Here is a 19823-nt window from a genome sequence, read left to right as displayed (position 1 = left end):
GTTTTCATTTCCAAGGTAATAAACACTACCATTAGGAAACTGATTAACCCAGAACAGACTTGTTTTGTGATCAAGCTGCTTACACTGTATAGGTGTTTTCAGAATCTGCAAGCATGAGTGCTGACCAATCAGAAGTGACACAAAGAGCTACCATTTATTGATTGTGTGGGTGTAAGTGCTGGATGCTGAGCTAATTAACCAGTCGCCATCAAGTCGATTCTAACTCATGGCTACCTCATGTGTGTCAGAGTAGAACTGTGCTCCATAGGGTTTTCGATTGCTGATTTTTTGGAAGTAGATTGCTAGGGCTTTCTTGCAAGGCTCCTCTGAGTGGACTCAAATTTCCAACCTGTCAGTTAGCTGCCAAACTTGTTAACCGTTTGCATCAGCTAAGTATTCCCACTGACCTGATTATTGCCTAATTAAATCCTCATAAAACTCCATGATCCCAATGGTATTTTCCCCAGAGAAAGAATCTTTAGGTTCAGAGAAGTGAAGTTATTGTCCGAGGACACACAGTGGGTATATTAATTTCTTAGGACCATAGCAGAGTACCACAAATTGGTTGGCTTGTAAGAATGAAAGTATATCATCTAACAGTTCTGGAAGTTAGTAGTCAGAATTCAGGGTGTCAGCAGGGCTACGCTGTCTCCAAGCACTCTAGAGGAAGATCTTTCTTGTCTCTCCCAGCTTCCGGTAGCCCAGGAGTTCCTTGGCTTGCACCTACAGCATAACTCCATCTCTACCTTTATCTTCACATGACCATCGTCCCGCTATGTGTCTCTTCTCCCTTTTTTGGAGAACACCACTCATATTGGTTTAGGACTCACCCTCCTCCAGTCTGATATGATGTTAATTTAACTGATAACATCTCCAAATACCTTATTTCCAAACAAGGTCACATACACAGGTACGGAGGTTAAGAATTCAATATATCTTTTGGGGGGATGCAATTCAATTCATAAGCGTGAGAAAGTGGAGAGCGTCTTTGTGAACTAGGGTCTTCTGACAGCGAAGCCCGTGCTCAAGCTTATCCAATCTGGGGTAACTCATTGTCTTATATGCTCAAAGCTGGGACAGGGTGGGAACAATGATGTGTCTGTTTGGAGTCTGCAGCATGTGGATGAGGAAGAGTACGAGAAAGGCTTTTCCATTTTGCTTAGATCAATTCCTTGATTTCTTATAACAGGGAGCCCTAAAAGGAGACAGTATTGCCATCCTGGTCTCTGATTTTCACTTGGACAGAAGTGAGGGGTAAATGGTGACTTCTTTCCTATGCTGAGGTTTTCCTTGATGTTTTCTTGGGGGATGTGAGAAACACATTATTATTTTTATTTCAAGTCCATTCTCTACTTTGGAAACACTGGTGGAACAGTGGTTAAGAGCTAGGCTGCCAACCAAAAGGTCGACAGTTCGAATCCACCTTGGAAACCCTATGGGGCAGTTCTACTCTGCCCTGTGGGGTCGCTATGAGTTGGAATTGACTCGATGGCAAAGGGGTTTGACTTTTTTTTTGGGGGGGGGGTTATTCTCTATTTTAGGAGGATTCTTATCTGAGGCAAAAATGGCAAGAGTTGATCCAGGGCGTGATCCTGCAGAGCTAGAAACACATGCATAGGTTCTTTTATAGCTTCTGAGCTTCACAACCTTTTCTCTCATGGGGCCTCTAACGTGCAGTGAAGAGGTCCAGGGTGACCTGGCCGTGTGACCTGGGGCAAGCCACAACCTCAGGGGAGGTAAAAGTGGAGGAAATTAAAGGAGAAAAAACCTAGGCCAGACAAAGAAGCCCAAAGTAGTTTGAATTTCATAAATGAATAAATCTTAAAGGTAGAAATAAGGACTTCTTTAGCACAAGTGGAAAATCAGTCTTTGAAAAGGCACTAGAAAAATCAATGGAATAAAAGAGGACCCCAGTGAAGATTTCCTTGCCACCATGACTCATTTTTCTATAGTACAACTAATAATAATATTGATATAATATTTGGGGGAAAAATTTGACACGATTTTCTCTTTTGCTTTTCTGATTATGCTTTTTTCCCAAGCCAGCCAAAGATACTCATTTGCCTCAAGAAATTAGGAGAGTTACTGCAGAAAGAAATCGATAGTATTCAGGTGCTGATCCTCAAAATAGGATCTTATTTCAAGGCATTAGACTTGAGAGAAGACATTATGGAAAGAGAAGATTTTCTAAACACCCTCGTCTCCTTCGTTAGCTTATCAAGCTTGGTGAACCACACCACAGGGTTTTGCATGAGGGAGATCCATGCAGGGAGACAAGTGAGTGGCAGGAAACCCATCCCTACAAGCCATGGGGTGGCTGGAAAACGAAAGGAGGCCAAGAGCAAAGGTTTTGGCCCGAGGGCAGGTGTTATATAAGCTGAGGAGAACCCTGTGGGCAGAGGGTTCTAACTCTTCTCCCTGATTGTGCTGGGCTGTCCTGAGCAAACATGGTGTCTGGTTTGCCTAGCTGAGCCTCCCTCCATCCCTGCAGTGTGGGTGTTAGGTTGAGAGGCAGCAGGTCTGACAAGGGCCCTGCCTTGTTGGGAGCAAGCTCTAGGGCTGAATGAAGAATGTGGAGAGGCTGCAAAGAAGCTGAAAGACTAGGGGGATGCACAGAAAGATGCCGAGTATTTAAATACAAAGTTGTCAAGTTACCCAAAGGAGATACATAAATGGACAAAGACTGGGATTACCATCCTGGAGGAAAACAGATAAATTTGAGATACAATAAAAAATCCCTTGGCTCTCAAACCCCCAGTAGTATCCCATTACATCACAAAAAAATCCATGATCTTCCCCACGGTCTGCAAGACCTTACTAGACAGCCCCTTAGCCCCTCAGTCCCTTGGCCCCTCTCTAGTCTCTGGCCTCCTTGATATTCTCAAATGAGGGGCATAAATGTCACCCAGGGTCTTTGCAGTGGCATTTCCTTCTTTACTCCTAACCCACAGGATTGGTCTCTTCCTCCATTTAGGTTTCCCCTCATACAGCACCTCCCCAGAAAGCTTCCCTGACCGCCCTATTTACATAGTGCCCCACACCCTCTCCAAGCACTTACTCTGCTTTATTATTCTTTTTTTATTATGACAAACTTGGCCCTACATTACACATTTATTTGTTTATAGGTTTACTTTCTAAAAACAAATTTTACTTTCTGTGTCTCTCACTAGAATGTAGCTTTGTGAAGGGATGGACTTTTATTGTACTTCGCTGTATCTACATTGCCCGTAACTGTGCCTGGCACATAGTAGGCACTCCATAAATATCTGTGAAATAAATGAAGGCGAGGACTTATTTTCCCTGCATATTCAAGTGCTGTTGTTGTCGTGTGCTGTCCAGTCGATTCTGAGTCATAGGGATCCTGTAGGACAGAGTAGAACTGCCCCACAGGGTTTACAAGGAGAGCCTGGTGGATTCGAACTGTTGACCTTTTGGTTAGCAGCCAAGATCTTAACCACTGTGCCACCAGGGCTCCATTCAAGTGGTAGTGTGAGCAAATTTATGACCCCATTATGATAACACCCAAAACAAGCACCATTGATTGAGCATTTATATTTGCCAGTGACCTTACCCTTATTTCTGGATCCCTGGTGGTGCTTTGGTTAAGAGCTCAGGCTGCTAACCAAAAGGTCAGCAGTTCAAATCCACCAGTCACACCTTGGAAACCCTACAGGGCAGTTCTACTCTGTCCTATAGGGTGGCTATGAGTCAGAATTGACTGGATAGCAATGGGTTTGGTTTTTTTGTTTGTTTTTACCCTGATTTCTGATTTAATCTTCAGCAATCCTAAAAAATGGAAATGATTGCCATGTTAGAGATGAGCGAACGGAGTCATGGAGAGGTTAAGTAACTTGCCCAACATCACACAGCTAATCTGCAGAATCTGGATTGAAACCCTGGTCTGAACTCCAAAGGTCCATTTCTCTTAAGACTCTAGACTAGTGGTTCTCAGACTTTAGAGTGCATCAGAACCACCTGAAGGATTTGTTAAAACAGAGTGCTGGACTCTACACTCTGAGTTTCTAATTTGGTAGGTCTGGGTGGGACCTGAGGATTTGCATTTCTAACAAGTTCCCAGAGTATCACTGCTCTAGACACAGAATGCTTCAAGTTCCTTTTTCCTTCTGATTTTGAAATATTTTCTGCCTCTATAGCCTCCCCTGAGTTCATCAGTAATAAATTTCCAGTGTTCCCATGTGGCCTCCGCTGGGGTGCTTTGGGCCACCTGGAGCCTAGAGAAAGACCTTTGCCACGGGGTGGCAGCAGCGTTCCAAGTTCCGAGAGTTTGGCCTCCAGCTCTGGATAGCTTATTCACACACCATGCCCTGGGTTCCCAGGAGCTGGCCTGATGGGCTCTCCATTTCCGCTTGGCAGGGAAGAGGACGGCCAGAATGGGCCTGGCAGAAGGGGGAGGTCGCTGGCACACAGAGAGGTAGTTTTGTTCTCTGGGAGACTCAGGAGGAAGCTGGGTGGTCTCCTCAGAGCATCAAATTGTGCCCTTCACAAAACCACCATGCAGTGTGGGGCTGCTGGGAGAGCCGGCCTGACAAAGGGTGTTGGAGGCAACTGGCAGGGGCTGTGGTCCACCCTGGCGGAGGCCTGGCCCCTCTGTGAAGTGGCCTGGTGTTTCTCATGATGTCGGTTTCCAGGGGTGACCGCTTCCGCAAAGCCACCCTCCCAGAAAATGTAGGCCTGTGGTCTCCTTGCGGAGCTCCGTGCTGCTCACAGCAGGCCCAGATGAGCAGGGAACCATTCTCCACTCCCTCCAGTGCAACCCCCACACCTCTTCCTCCTTTACTGAGCTAGTCTTCTTCTAAATGTCTTAAGAACTTTTCTAAGTGCCAGAACTGTGCTGAGAATTTTATATATGTCATCTATTTAATTCTCATCATACCCTCGTGAGGAAGGTATTATATCCGTTTACCATGAGGAAATTAAGTTTTACCTATCATTTGCCAAATTTATTTGACTATGAAACCCCAGTTTATGCCCCTTTCTAATATGTGGTAACCTGATATAAAAATTGGTTTGGAGATTATAAGGAGCCCTGGTGTCACAGTGGTTAAGCACTTGGCTGCTAACTGAAAGGTTGGCAATTCAAACCTGCCAGCTGCTCCATGGAAGAAAGATGTGGCAGTCTGCTTCTGTAAAGATTACAGTCTTGGAAACCCTATGGGGCAGTTCTACTCTGTCCTATAGTGTTGCTATGAGTCAGAATTGACTCGCCAGTCAATCTGGTTGGAGATTGTGGGTTCAATCCAATCCCCACAAGTACAGATAAGGACACTCAGTTCCAGGGAGGTTGAATGATTAAGCCAAGGTACCACAGTGCGGGGCAGTGATGGTTCAGTGGTTGAATTCTCACCTTCCACGCAGGAGAACTGGGTTGGATTCCCAGCCAATGTACCTCATGCATAGCCACCATCTGTCTGTCAGTAGAGGTTTGCATGTTGTTATCATGCTGAATAGGTTTCAGTAGAGCTTCCAGACTAAGAAGGACTAGGAATAAAGGGCTTGGTGATCCTCTTTCAAAAATCAGTCAATGAAAGCTCTGTGGAGCACAATGGTCCAATCCACAACTGATCATGAGGATGGTGCAGGACTGGGCAATGTTTTGTTCAGTTGTGCATGGGGTTACCATGAGTTGGGGCCAACTGGATGGCAGCTAACAACAACAATACATGGTAACCTGATATAAAAATTGGTTTGGAGAATATGGGTTTAATCCAATCCCACAAGTGCAGTTGAGGACTGAGTTCCAGGGAGGTTGAATGATTAGACAAAGGCACCACAGTCAGTTGAAGGCAAGACAAGGACTAGAACCCAGTGAAGCCGTGTTAGAACTACCATTACCATTAAGCCGATAGATGGTATTCTAGGGTTTAGCAAGACAGTTCAGGGACCCTGATGAAACTGCTCAAGAATTCAGGTATAATGGAGAGTCCTGGACAGAGCCGGAGAAAAATGTAGAACAAAATTCTAACTCCCAAAAAAAGACCAGACTTACTGGCCTGACAGAGACTGGCGAAACTCCAAGAGTATGGCCCCCGGACACCATTTTAGCCCAGTCACTCCTGAGGTTCACCCTTTAGCCAAAAATTAGACAGGCTTATAAAACAAAACGAGACTAAAGGGGCACACCAGCCCAGGAACAAGGACTGGAAGGCAGGAGGGGACAGGAAAGCTGGTAATAGGGAACCCAAGGTCAAGAAGGGAGCGTGTTGACATGTCCTGGGGTTGTTAGCCAATATCATAAAACAATACATATACTAACTGTTTAATGAGAAGCTAGTTTGTTCTGTAAACCTTCATCTAAGGTACAATTGAAAAAAAAAAAAAAGAATTCAGATATAACAAGTGTGGTTGGATTCAATCCACCACTGTGTCCAAGTTTGGGTTCAACCATCAATCTGAAGCTGAAGGTCTCTAGGTTTTAGGAAGCATGGAGCTATTTTTAGTCTGGTCATATTAGTTTTCTAGAGCCCTGGTGGTGCAACGGTTAAGAGTGTGGCTGCTAACCAAAAGGCCGGCAGTTCGAATACACCAGCAGCTTCTTGGAAACCCTATGAGGCAGTTCTACTCTGTCTTATAGAGTTGCTATGAGTCAGAATCAACTTGATGGCAACAGGCATGTTATTTTTCTAACATACGTGCTGACTTTCTTGAGTTTGTTTTCTACTTTCTACCCTGAGGTATGGTGGTGCCAAGGCAGTGAGATTTGGTGACAGTTTTCAGACTTGAGTTGCTGACAAAAATCTTTGTGTGTTACATTCTCTCCAGGGCAAACCAGTCACCAGCTCATTGCAATGGGTTGTGCTGACTCCTGAAGGCTCTTTATTTTCTCCTGTAACAGCTATGTCTGGAAGCTCCTGGCTGGCTGCCTTCAAGACTTTTTATGATCCCCTGAACCTACAGAGTTGGAAAAGAAATCTGTAAGTTGTAATCTGACACCCTCTTCTAGAAGACTCACTGCTACACATAGGCAATTATTGGCAAAGAGTTTATAATTTTAAGAGGCATATTTTGACCCTCTTCTGCAGTATCAGTTGGACCCTGTTTTCCATATTCTTCAGCCTCAGCTTAAAGAAGGGGCTTTTGTGGAAATAGTGTTCATGCATCGAGGCTGGAATTCCCTGAAGAGGCTTTGAAAAATGCCTCATTCCCAATTTTACAGTGAATGAAAAAGGATCATTTTTGAATATCACACTGTGAAAAAAATGTGGGTACTTTTCTAAAAGGTACACCCCCTAATGAAAAAAATGTGTAGTCCTCATTGGAAACCAATATGTGAATGCCAAAATTTTCAACTGTGTAATGGATTACAGAAAATATTTTATGTGTGTGTGTGTGCGTGTGGGGGTGGGGGATATGGGGTGGGAGTGAGGAGTCAGTGAGAGAAAGAAAGGAGAAAAAAAGAAAGAAGAAAAGAAAAACAGATGTGAATCTTATAAAATGTTTTAAGCATGGATAACTGAAATGCTGTTTAATCAGTCTAAGACAGTTCTGTGAGATCTGAAAGGTGATTGATCAAGCTTTCTTAACTGTGGCCATAAGATTTACAAGCACATAATGAGTGATAACATTCCTAGAACAAATAAACAGGAAATGTTCCCAATCTGGAGTGCCTTTTTGAGGCATGTTTTTGCCTGCAGAGAGATATTATGAATTGGAACGATTATTTTATAAAGAGGATTCTCCTCACACAAACTCTTTCACCTATAGTATCCACTTCATGGAGGCAAGTATGAATTGTCTTGAGTTTTTCATTTTACTTGTATGTAGTTTAACAAATAAAAATATAGGATGCTCATGCTGTATTACGGAACATGTTGTTGTTAATTGCTATCAAGTTGGCCCTTACTCACGGCAATCCCATATACAATGGTCCTGTTTCCATCTTCATGACTGTTGGTATGCTAGAGTATATTGTTGCAGCCACTGTGTATTTTGAGGGCCTTCCAACCCAGGGGTCTCATCTTCCGGCACTATATCGGACAATAGTCAGTTGTGATCCATCGGGTTTTTGCTGGCTAATCTTTGGAAGTAGATCCCCAGGCCTTTCCTCCTAGTGTGTCTTAATCTGGAAGGTCCGCTGAAACTTGTCCACCATGGGTGGCCTTGCTGGTATTTGAAATACTGGTGGCATAGTTTCCAGCATCATAGCAAATGCAAGTCACCATAGTATGATAAACTGACAGGTGGAGGTGGTTTGGGACATACTCGTACATTATTATTTATTTGTACATTATTATTATTGCAAGTTACTTGTTATTTATCTGAAGTTCAAATTTAACTAGGTGTTCTGTATTTTATCTGGCAGCCCTACTTGTATGTGTAGATACAGCAAAATGTGACTGAAGGGTGAGATAACAATTCTGCAGGCATGACGAGGGAAGACCTGCTGGAAATGTTATCATGCAGCCTTCTGAGTATACCTGCCTGCGCTTGGGAAACATAAGTAATGGAATGGGAAGACGGGATTCCCTAACAAGATGAGGAAAAAGTGGGAGGGAGGGGAGCTTGGAGGGGACAGAGGCAGGGCACAAGGGAGACAAATCAGAGAATACTCAGAAGGAAGAGGCCCCTGGGAGACACTGTTGGAGAAGCAGAGTGACCTGTAGAACCTCTCCTTGGGGAAAAGTGGGTTACGGAAGGGGACAGTGAGATGCAAGCACTGAAGAATTTTAAACTACTTGATGGCTTTCACAGAAGATGATCTTCCCTCTTCACTGCAGATTTTGGAATTCTATACGTACTTGTGCAACTTGAAGAGGAAGTTCAGCTCCCTACTCCTGGGTTCCCCACGAGAGCAGCCCCGGATGAGCTCTGGGCTCCCCCGCTGGTGGCTCTTGTGGGTATTGCTCCCTCAGACCTGCCTCGGGTATCTCAGCGACTTCTCATCGCTCACTCTCCCTCTTAGAAACGCTGCGCATCAGCTTCCTTCTCTCTTCCTTCTTTCCTCTGTTTCTGTCGGTTTATTGATTCGGAGCCTGCCCTCGGCGTGACACCTTCCAACTGCTCTGCTCCCCAGAACGAGGCCACACAGAGCTGGGCATTGTTGCCTCGGTTCTGCGACCACCCGCGTAGGGGAAGAGACCCGCTGAGTGACAGCGGCCTCCGGTCACTGCCCGGCAGGGCCAAGGAATGAAAGCGTGTGCTCCAACCCCCAGCAGGATCGTCTCCCTCGCTGCCCTCCAGCGGGAAGCAAGCCCTTGCTCCAACCTTCTTCCTGACCCGTGCAATTAACAACACTCAATTTTCTGTTTTCAGTGTGGAGTGTATGAATAAAGGCTTAGAAAAAAGGAGGATTTTACAGGGATAGGGAATTTTTCAGCCTGGGCAAGGGAAGCCTGCTTAGGGGTGGGGGCAGAGGTGGAGGGATGAGTAAGGGAAGGAAAACAAAAACCAAACCCGCTGCCATCGAGTCGATTCCGACTCAGCGACCCAACCTTACAGGAGGGAATTTAAAAAATTTATTAGGAATGTACTTACTTATCAGGACTATTTAAAAATGTTAATTTGAAATATTTTATAGTTTCATTTGCTAACAGATCTCTGACTACTACTTGTAAGGATTTATACTCTACCCCCCTTCCTTCTAGTTACACCCTGACAGAGCTGCCACGCCCCTTAACCTTAATGGCGGCTCCATAGCTTTCTCACAACCTGGTGACCAATTTCTCAAGTTTGCGTTCTGGAGTGGGAGAAATCCAGTTTAGGCTGCAAAAGGGAAGGAAAGTGGTGACTGGAGGGGGAAGCACTTCCTAGACGTGGATTCGTCTTTTGTGATACTTCCCTGAATGCTTCTCTAGGTCCAGAATGTCGTACAGGTGTGCAGATACTGACCACCTCAGGGTGGCCAGAGCTGCTTTGGTCCCTCAGCCATGAGCAACTCTTTTCCCCAACTGGCCCCAAAGGACAAATATGGATTCAAATTTAGGATGCATTTATCAAGCATAGGGATTTGTAGGTTTTTTCCTCGAACAATCCTTTAAAGAATCTGCTGGAAATTAAGGATTTCATTCCCAGAAAAAGGCAAATGCACAACCTTCTTACAATTTCAAGGGCTTTATGAACCCACTGAAGTCTTCACGTGGATAACCTAGGCGTCCATGGACCTCACTTACGAGCCTCTCCTCTAGGTGGATGCCATCTGCAGGTAGAGGATCAGATTAAAGGGTCACTGGACACAACTTTGGAGTGGTTAAGAGCTACAACTGCTAACCTAAAGATCAGCAGTTTGAATCCACCAGGCTCTCCTTGGAAACCCTATGGGGCAGTTCTACTCTGTCCTATAGGGTCACTATGAGTCAGAATTGACTTGACAGCAACAGGTTGGCTTTTGGACACAACTTCAGCCTGGAGGTTCCATGATAATGCTGCCACTGCCAATTCTTTATTAAAAAGCACGATGGAAAAAAAAGTCATCATCCATAAGTCTGTCTTAATGAATAGAGCAGTTCACTAGCACCATGGCTGTTTCTGAAATATCCCTTGAGATCTTATGCAGCTCTTTTTACAAATGGCAATAGTAATCACAGAGATAAATCTATCTAATTTAATGGTCAGGCAGGGAATTACATTTTTGGCAGAACCATTGGTGGCATTACACTTTTCTAATCCCAACATGGAAAATTATCATCAAGATTCAATTTATCTGAGAAATTTGAACCTGATGTGGACAAGTAAGTGCAGATTATTACAGCAAAGTATTTCCTTCAGCTCCGAATTCCAGCTCCACTTCTAGGAGCTGAGCAGAAAGAGCCTGCCCTTAACTTCTGTTCTTGTGGCCAACTCCTCCTGCTGGTTCTGCTAAGATTTTACCTTCTCCCTCTGCCTTGCCATGTGGTGTCCTTCCCCAGCATTGCCCTGAGCTCCACCATCAAAGAATTTATGCTTTTTTGGGGAAAAGAATAACAACACACACAGATATAATGTAAAACTATTTCTTTTCTTTATTGAAAATACATCTACAAAGTAATGTTTCTTAGTCCACACTAGGTGCGTGTACATGCAGAGCCTGTGGTGGGCTGGTGAGAGGATCATACCTAGAGGACCTGGTTTCCTTCAGAAATGGTTAGTATAAAAAAGGATCACACTGTGTAACAGAATTAATTTGCCATGATTAATTTGGTTCTACTGGTGTCATAAAATGACAGTCACATACATTAACTTTTGTAGTGCATTCCCCAAATAGAGCCTCAACATTAAATTGTTACTCCACCACTGCCTAACATTAACTTTTATACACATAAAATGCTCGGGATCTATATAAAAATATCTCTAATTGTATATCAGGGGATGAATATCTAGAATTTCAGTCTGTTAGCATGACTAAGCCCATTCTTCACCATCTTCTGTCAGAAATTCAAACACAGCTGGTGTTGTCTAACAGCTCTCACTTGACCCCTTTGACCAGATATTCCTTAGGGGGTAAAAATTAATCTCCTCTAAACCTGGGAGCTGCCTCAACTGAAATTAATGCCCCTGCTGTTTTTACTTGCGAGCTCAATGCCTTTGTACCAATTCATCTTCTACTATTTTGCTCAGGAACACAAACGAAACACAATAAAACAACCCACTCCAGCTGAAGGTTTTGAATCATTTGGTAAGTGGAAATCCAACACAAAGAAATACCTTGTTTCTCTCATCCTAAGAACTTTCAATTAAAGTAAAAAACATTTCCAAATAAGGGACCACCCAACCAGCTCATGGACCCCTATGAGAGAGCTCATTCAACTCTTTTAAAATATACAAGAAGTGACCTCTTGTTTTGATATGCACACTTCCTTAGGGAATGATTTTGAACTGAAGAGAAAAAGTGTTCCAGGTTAAAAAAAGAAAGTAACTTTTTAATTCTTTCGTAAAGACCTATAGTATTGGTGTTCTAAGATCCTCTCTTTATAATATGAACATGCTCCATTTTTTCCTAGCTGGCTCTTTAGTGTTCCATAGTAAGACCGTGAGCACCCTGCTAGTTGCTAGTCTTACATTTTCTTTTCTAAAAGTTTATTGTCAGTTGAAGAGTGGTGGGAGACCTTCTTCCCAGAGCAGTCCCTTCAGTTTGGGAAGAGTTGGAAAGACGGGCATACTTCCCCAGTTAGGAAGAATTGGGCACAGAGTTTTTGTGAATAATTCCACTCCTGGCATGGCCTCCTGCCTGGTGACTTACATAACTGACATTTTGGACACAGGACCTGGTGAACCACTCAGACATCCCACCCCTAGTTAGAAATGTTCACTCTTGACTAAATGTCCTTTCCCCATGTTCTAAGGAATGATACTTGGTCCAGGCTGTCCTGAGGGGAAATGAAGGGTGGCTCTTTCATGATGTCACAGGATGTTCGGGCTAAAAGAGACCATAAAGGCATCAAGGGAACTCACTCACTTTACAGATGTAGGTCCGAGAGATGAGAAGAGACTTGCTCAAGGCCACACAGACATTTTACCTTGTGCCTCTTCTCACACTGTGCTAGCTGTGTGTGCGTATATTGTCTTGCTACTTGTATAATAAGGACACAAGTTGAAAGAGAAAGGAAAAAAACCCTTCTACATCCAACTGATCACCGACTGTAATTTATCATGCTGTTATGTTTTGAGACTAAAACTGAATTGTGTCCTAAAGGATTTTTAAATTTCAAAACTTGATTCAGAAACATGTTTACGGCCTACTTTTTGTCTGATTCTTTAACTTATGAAAAACAACATCACATTTACAGGACTGTGTGCTACGTCAGCTTATAAGATCTGATGAAGAATATTTTTGATCTCAAGTATCTTATTAGGTAAGACTAACGTGAAATGATTTAAGATTTTGAAATGTGGGATAAAAGACACACAGTTTGGCCACTGTAAAATTCTCCCTTCTTTTTGGAGTAATACTTCCAATACTGTCAGAGTAAGGGAAAGCGAGGTAAGGGGCTTACTGTAGAAAATGAGTTGTAATGGGATGGAAGCTTTATAATGGTTTTCAAACACCTGGTGCTCAAGAAAGCATTTCTTTGTGTTAGTCTACATCTTGGTTTCACTGTCTAAAGGCTTCTCATTTTCATTTTCCTGGGCAATCAGCTGATATGGTTTCTTCATTTCATTCTCTTCAATCACCGAGTTACCCATTTCAACATCTCGGTTCTTCAGTTCATGTCGTGATAAATGCTCAACAATCCCAGCTCCAAGGGAGTCACCCAGCACATTGGTGGTGGTACGGAGGCGGTCCCTGTGGGAAAGGTGAGGAGGAGGGAAAAATAAGGCTCTTGTGAACATTATGGGATTTCAGCTTATGTTATGAATTGGCCGGCTAAGTGTTTGGAAGCATCTCTTAAAATTCAGTTTGAAGTAACCACCAACAGCATGATTACACAATGAACACATATCTTGATAATAAAACCAGTTGCCATGGAGTCGACTCGGATTCATGGTGACCCTACATGTGTCACAGTAGAACCGAGCTCCATAGGGTTTTCAATGGCTGATTTTTCAGAAGTAGATTGCCAGGTCTTTCTTCCAAGGCACCTCTGGGTGGACTCGAACTGCCAACCTATCAGTTAGTGGCCTAGTGCTTTAACAATTGGCACCACCCAGGACCACCTTTAATAATAAAAAATGAAACAAAACCTGTTGCCATCGAGTCGATTCCAACTCATGGTGACCGTGGTTTGTGACTGGCTGCTAACACAAATGCTGCTGGTTCAAATCTACCCAGAGGCTCCGTGGAAGAAATGCCTGGTGGTCTGTTTCCATAACGATTACAGCCAAGAAAACTCTATGGAGCAGTTCTACTCTGTAACACACTGGGTTGCCCTTAATACTAGCAGATATTAAATATCATAAGGATACATATATTTTTAATTTTCAGTTATTAGTCTGACTATAGTTAGAGTACCAAGAGTGGGAAAGACCTTTCTCTTTCTTCTTTTGTTTAAAATTTCCCCTTGATTCTCTCTCCTACAACTCGCCTTTCTTTCTACCAGGAGTTCTCCAAGTATGACGCAGAGACCCCTAAGGATCCCTGAGATCCAAACTATTTTCATGATAATACAAAGATGTTATTTGCCCCTTTTACTCTCAATTTCTCATGAATGTTTGGTGGAGTTTTGCAAAAACTACGTGTATGATATCACAAGGGATTAAATGCAGAAGCAGCTAGGAGACTCTAGTTGTCTTGTATTAAGCCAGTGGACACTAAAGAGATTTGCAAAAAATTTAAATGATGCATTCTTTACACTAAACTTTTGGTTCAGAAATGGTTATTTTTGTAAAAATGTTATTTATGTTAACATGTAACAAATTTATTGTAACCTTTAAATGCATTTAAAAAATTTTAAATTTCTCAGTGTTCTCTAATTTGATAAGTATTGATAGATACAACTCACATAAATACAAACTTTTTGGCTCCTCAATAATTTTTAAGTGTAAAGGGATCCTGAGATCAAAAACTTTGAGAATTACAGCTTTAAACTATAAAAGTGTTCACATTAGTTGAGTGTGGACTGTGGGCCAGATGGTGGGCTGGCTACTTTCCATGGATCATTGCATTTAATCCCTACAGCACTACTAGGAGGTAGATGACACTATCATCCCCATTTTACAGAGGAGGAAACTAGGGTTGTTGGGAACCTGCCCAGTGTCACACAGGGGCAGGATGCAAATGCAGATCCATGTGACTGGACGCCATGCTCTCATCAATACCCCACCCACCCCTCTCATCCAGGGACAGATTACCCAATAAGCAAGGTAAGCACAGGCTTACTTGTGCTTACTTACTAATCTGTAGTGCACAATTTCACCTGATGTGGTGAAAAACAGGTGAAATTGTGCACTACAGATTAGTAAGTAAACACAAGTAAACCCGTGCATACCTTGCCTATTGGTTAATGTGCCCCTGCTCTCATCCATTGAGCTTCGCACACACTTTCAGGCTCTCCGTAGTCATTAACTCTAGTGAAGTCAACATATGTTGACTCCAGCATGGGCTATGTTCTAGGCATTTGCTTTGGACTTCCAAGGGAGAATATTTTGGAAAGCGGAAGAAAGCATGTGAGAGAAAAGAGGCAGAGGATGTCAACTAGAAGGATGGGGGAAGAGGCAGAGGGATGGGTCCCAGACAGTAGGGTCTGAGGGTGTGGGGGGTGTAATTCTGGGAACTTTCCCCACAGCCAAAAACCAATTCCACTTAATGACGCTAGCCCTTTTCCTACTGTCTGCATGGTCCCACCTCTCCCTGCTGGGCTCAGATGGGCACATCTTGCTGCATGATGCCACTGGAATGGGAAGCACAAGGGGGAAGGGCCTGAGCCGGCGTGTGAGGCCTGCAGTTCTGTTCCAGCCACCGTGGTGACGTGTTGTGTGATCCAGAATCAGCCTTGCTGATTTATGTTGGCTTTGCAGACAGCAGGCTTCCCAATCCCTGAATGGCTTTATGGAGTGAGAAGTGTAGCAGCCAGATGTGCCCTGTGCCTGTGGGCTGATAGGGAGTGAGTGCGCGTGGCGTCTGGGGCTCCAGATAAGGGCCAGGGAGCAGGAAATGAGGACAATTTAATTATGGCAATCTGCCCTTCTTAGCTGAGTTCTGTTTGGCAGGCACGTCCGGCTGCCTGGCGCCCTAGAATGACAGGGCCCTATGACAGTGTGCCAGGGTGCGGTCTGTGCGTACTCACAGGAACCAGTCCACGGCAATGATGAGCGTGATGTCGTCGGTGGGCAGCCCCACAGATGTCAGCACGATGACCATGGTGACCAGGCCCGCCTGAGGAATCCCAGCAGCCCCAATACTGGCAGCTGTGGCTGTGATGCTGTTAAAGGAAGTACCCAGACAAAACATTTTTACAAATCTCCCCAAGTAGAAGAGTATTCCCTGCAAAACATTCACTGTGCCAAAGGATTGCCTTGGCATTTTAACAGAAAAGGAGGTTCTTTGGAAAAATGCAAATAAGATTAAAAAAAAAATATCGCTGAGCTAATGATCATACTGACTAATATTTGTCAAGCACTTATTATGTGTCATCTGATATGCTAAGCATAGCTTATCCCATTTGATCCTCACAACAACCACTAGGAAGTCAGTTTTATTATTATAGCTATTTTTTTAAATGAACAAACGGGTGGCTAGCTATATAATTTTTCATGTATCTGAAAGTGTTTTGTAAAGTGAAAAATGCGGTATAGTTACAATAACAAACAATTTATTTCTAATAATTCACCTATCCAAGTAGAGGGTTGTAAAGATATTTGTATGATTAACGTGGTCAGAAAAAAAAAAATCAAATTTATTAATTCAAAAGAAAAATGATTTATGAACAAAGTTCAGTAGCATTATAAATATTTTTTATGGGGGTACTGTTGACTTGGTTTGCAAGGCATTTAACCTTAACCTTAGCTGAGTCTGGGATTCAGTTTGTTAAATACTTATTTCATAGGGCGTTAGGAGAATGTGAAACCATTTTATAAATAGTAAAGCATTACACAGAGATATAGTTTTATGACTAAAATAAGTCTGTGGCAGAGACTCCTCATGGTTCTCCCATATTGCTTCCCTTCTCTAGTACTAGAATTTTTAGCTGTTGTGTGACCACCCAGAATGAAGACGACATTTTCCAACCTCCCTTGGAATTTAGACTACGTTTTGGCTAATGATAGGAGCCCTGGTGGTGCAATAGTTAGGTGCTCAGCTGCTAACCAGAAAGGTCAGCGGTTCAAACTCACTAGTGGCTCCGCAGAAGAGAAGACCTAGCAATCTGCTCCCTTAAAGATTACAGCCTAGGAAACCCTCCGGGGCAGCTCTGTTCTGCCCCATAGGGTAGCTATGAGTTGGAATCAACTTGAGGGCACCCAACAACAACAACAATGAGACATCAGTGGAAGTGGTTGAACAACTTGCAGGCTGAGCCATTTCCCTTTTTCCTAGTGGCTAAAATTTGGAGGTGGTGGTGAGCCATCCTGGACCACCTGGATGAGGATAACACCCCAGGGGTGATGGGACCTTACACTCTAGAACACGTATTAGCCTTGAGGACTTTGTGGAGCAGAGCTGCTGTGCAAGAAAGAGAAATACATTTCTATTTTGTTTAAGCCATTGTCATTGTTATTATTTTTAACTCTGTCACATGGACCAGAACCTTTTTTTTTACTCAGGGCTTTCTTTTTTTTTTTTTTAATTGTGCTTTAAGTGAAAGTTTACAATTCAAGTGAGTCTCTCATACAATAATTTATACATACATTGTTATGTGACCCAGTTGCTCTCCCTATACTGTAACAGCACATTCTTCCTTTCCACCCCGGATCTATTCAACCAGCTCCTGACCCTCTCTGCCTTCTCATCTTGCCTCTGGAGAGGAGCTGCCCATTTAGTCTCATGTGTCTACTTGAGCTGAGAAGCACAGTCCTCACGAGTATCATATTATGTCCCATAGTCCAGTCCAATCTTTATCTGAAGAGTTGGCCTCAGGAATGGTTTCAGTTTTTGGCCAGCAGAGGGTCCGGGGGCCATGTCTTTTGGGGTCTCTCCAGTCTCAATCAAACCATTAAGTCTGGTCTTTTTACTAGAACTTGAGTTCTTTACACAGGGCTTTTTACCCAGTGTGCCAAGGTATGCCCAAGAATAGGTGACAGGTAAGCTGAGATCCTGATCTCCCAGCCTCCAGTGTAGCTGGACAGGGCTTGGGGCCACCAGAATCCCCAGGCCAGTCACCTTGGCCATGATCAGCCTCATCTCTTTACCCTACACGTCCTACAACCATTATCATTTTCCCATAATGATATATACAGAGTGTACCTATACTGGCATTAAGATATAAACCAAACATCTATATAAAATGTAACATATTCCTAAACAACATAAATATACCTAAACAAAAAAGGTGGGAGGATTGATAGAGATTAAAAGAGACTAAAGAAGAGTCCTAGGTGGAGCAAATAGTTAAGGCTGCTAACTGAAAGGCTGGAAGTTCGAGTCCATCCTGAGGTACCTTGGAAGAAAGTCCTGGTGAAAAGAAAGGCCTTCTGAAAAATCAGCCATTGAAAACCCTATGGTGCACAGTTCTACCCTGACACACATAGGGTTGCCATGAGTTGGAATTGACTTGAGGACAACTGGTGGTTGATAACAACCAAATGCAAGGCATAAATCTGGATTTGATGTTGGTTGGTCTGAGAGTGGGGAAAAGTTATAAAAGATATTTTTGGGATAATTGGGGAAATTTGACTATAGATTGGATATTTGGGAAGTATTTTTAAGATTCTTACAGTGAGGCTGTGTAGAAGAATATTCTTATTCTCAAGAGGTGCATGCTGAACTATGGACAGGTGATTAACAAGCACACTTGTACACATATGCTGAAGGGAAGAAAGAAAGAGAGAGGTACTAAAGAGAGAGGAGGAAAGGAGCAGCAAAATGGCAAAATGTTAGCCATTGCTGGATCTAGATAGAGAACGTTTGTTATAATATTCATTTTATCTTTTTTTATATGTATGACAATTTTCATAATAAAAAGTTGTGGAACTAAATAAAAGATCTGACTTTTGATTTCTAAAATATATCAAAGTCTGATCTAGATTGTGAGGCATAAAGCTCTCCAGTTGCTTTTACACTTATTGGTCCATTGTGCATATTAACTTTCAGTAAACAAAAAGGGGGGATTCTATTCACATATGCACATGGTTGTGCAGGGGCTAGTTCTGGAAGGATGGGAGGGAAACTGGCAAGGACCAGTGGCTGCCTCAGGAGAAGGAAACTAAAAGATGGGGGAAAGTATGGGAGAAAAAAATGACTTTTCTCTTGTTGTTATTGTTGCGTGCGGTCGAGTCAAGACATGTCAAATATAGTAATAAAAAATTCTGCACAGGTACCCCAGAAACTGGCCCCTGGATTCACTGATAACCCAGACCTGAAACCATTCCGGAAACCCACTCTTCAGACAAAGATTAGACAGGACTATAAAACAAAAAATAATATATGTGGGGCATGTGCTTCTTGGCTCAATCAGCTATACAAGAGCAAATGGGCAGCTTCTGGCCAAAAGCAGGACGAAAAGGCAGGAAGGGACAGGAACCGGTCAAACGGAAACAGGGAACCCGGGGTGGAAAGGGGGAGCATGCTGTCATATTGTGGGGATTGCAGCTAACGTCACAAAACAATATGTGTATAAACTTTTGAATGAGAAATTAACTTGAGCTGTAAGCTTTCACATGAAGCACAATTAAAAAAAAAACAAAACTCTCCACAGAAATCAAACTCTTATCCTATGGCTTGTCACCTAAAAATTAATCCAAGAGAACAAGTTAATCCAGTTTTTCAAGTATAGTTCTATTTCCTAATATTATCAATAAAAGCTAACATATTGTAATACTTTCAAAATGAAGTATAATCTAACATGGAGCAGTGTGGACCTGGTTTCTTAAAAAGAGAACAATCCATACTCTGTATTTTGCAGCTTTTAAAAAGAATGAGCCAGATATATTTGTAGATGGTATATTGATAAGCAAACCAATCAAGCAGCAAAGTGTATGATTCCATTGGTTAAAAGAAAAAACGAGGGTATGCCTATGCGTAGAAAAAAGTCTTCACACACTAGCCTTAACAGTGGAGATGGAGGTAGAAAGGGATGCGGGCAGGCAAGTTTCACTTGTTACTTCATACACTTCTATATTATTAGAATTTTGTTTTTAATGAGTATCTGTAATTATAAAGAAGACTAATAAAAATATCTGAACTATCAAAAACAAAAGTATTGATTTATAAAGACAATGTTCTACGTTCTACCTTGGTGAGTAGCGTCTGGGGTCTTAAAAGCCTGTGAGCAGCCATCTAAGATACTCCACTGGTCTCA

The 19823-nt window shown here is 42.8% G+C and overlaps 1 protein-coding gene across 4 annotated transcripts in view; it reads right to left on the bottom strand.

Moving 5' to 3' along the window:
- Positions 1–12746: 12746 nt before the first annotated feature.
- SLC1A3 (solute carrier family 1 member 3) overlaps positions 12747–19823 on the bottom strand; it is a 100363-nt gene continuing 93286 nt past the window's right edge. For 2 of the 4 annotated variants that reach the window (XM_012558085.2, XM_012558084.2), the window contains 2 exons: positions 15657–15791; positions 13012–13216 (listed from right to left, as the gene is read on the bottom strand). In XM_012558085.2, coding sequence (XP_012413539.1) covers positions 13012–13216; positions 15657–15791 — 340 coding nt within the window. Of the gene's footprint in view, positions 13217–15656; positions 15792–19823 lie in introns of all 4 variants that reach the window. The other 2 variants (XM_004385251.3, XM_004385252.2) reach the window with 2 other exon arrangements.

The sequence above is a fragment of the Trichechus manatus genome, unplaced genomic scaffold, assembly GCF_000243295.1.
Source record: "Trichechus manatus latirostris isolate Lorelei unplaced genomic scaffold, TriManLat1.0 scaffold00135, whole genome shotgun sequence".
Classification (NCBI taxonomy): Eukaryota; Metazoa; Chordata; class Mammalia; order Sirenia; family Trichechidae; genus Trichechus; species Trichechus manatus.
The sequence above is the reverse complement of the archived record's forward strand: the minus strand, read 5'-3'. Positions and strand labels throughout refer to the sequence as shown.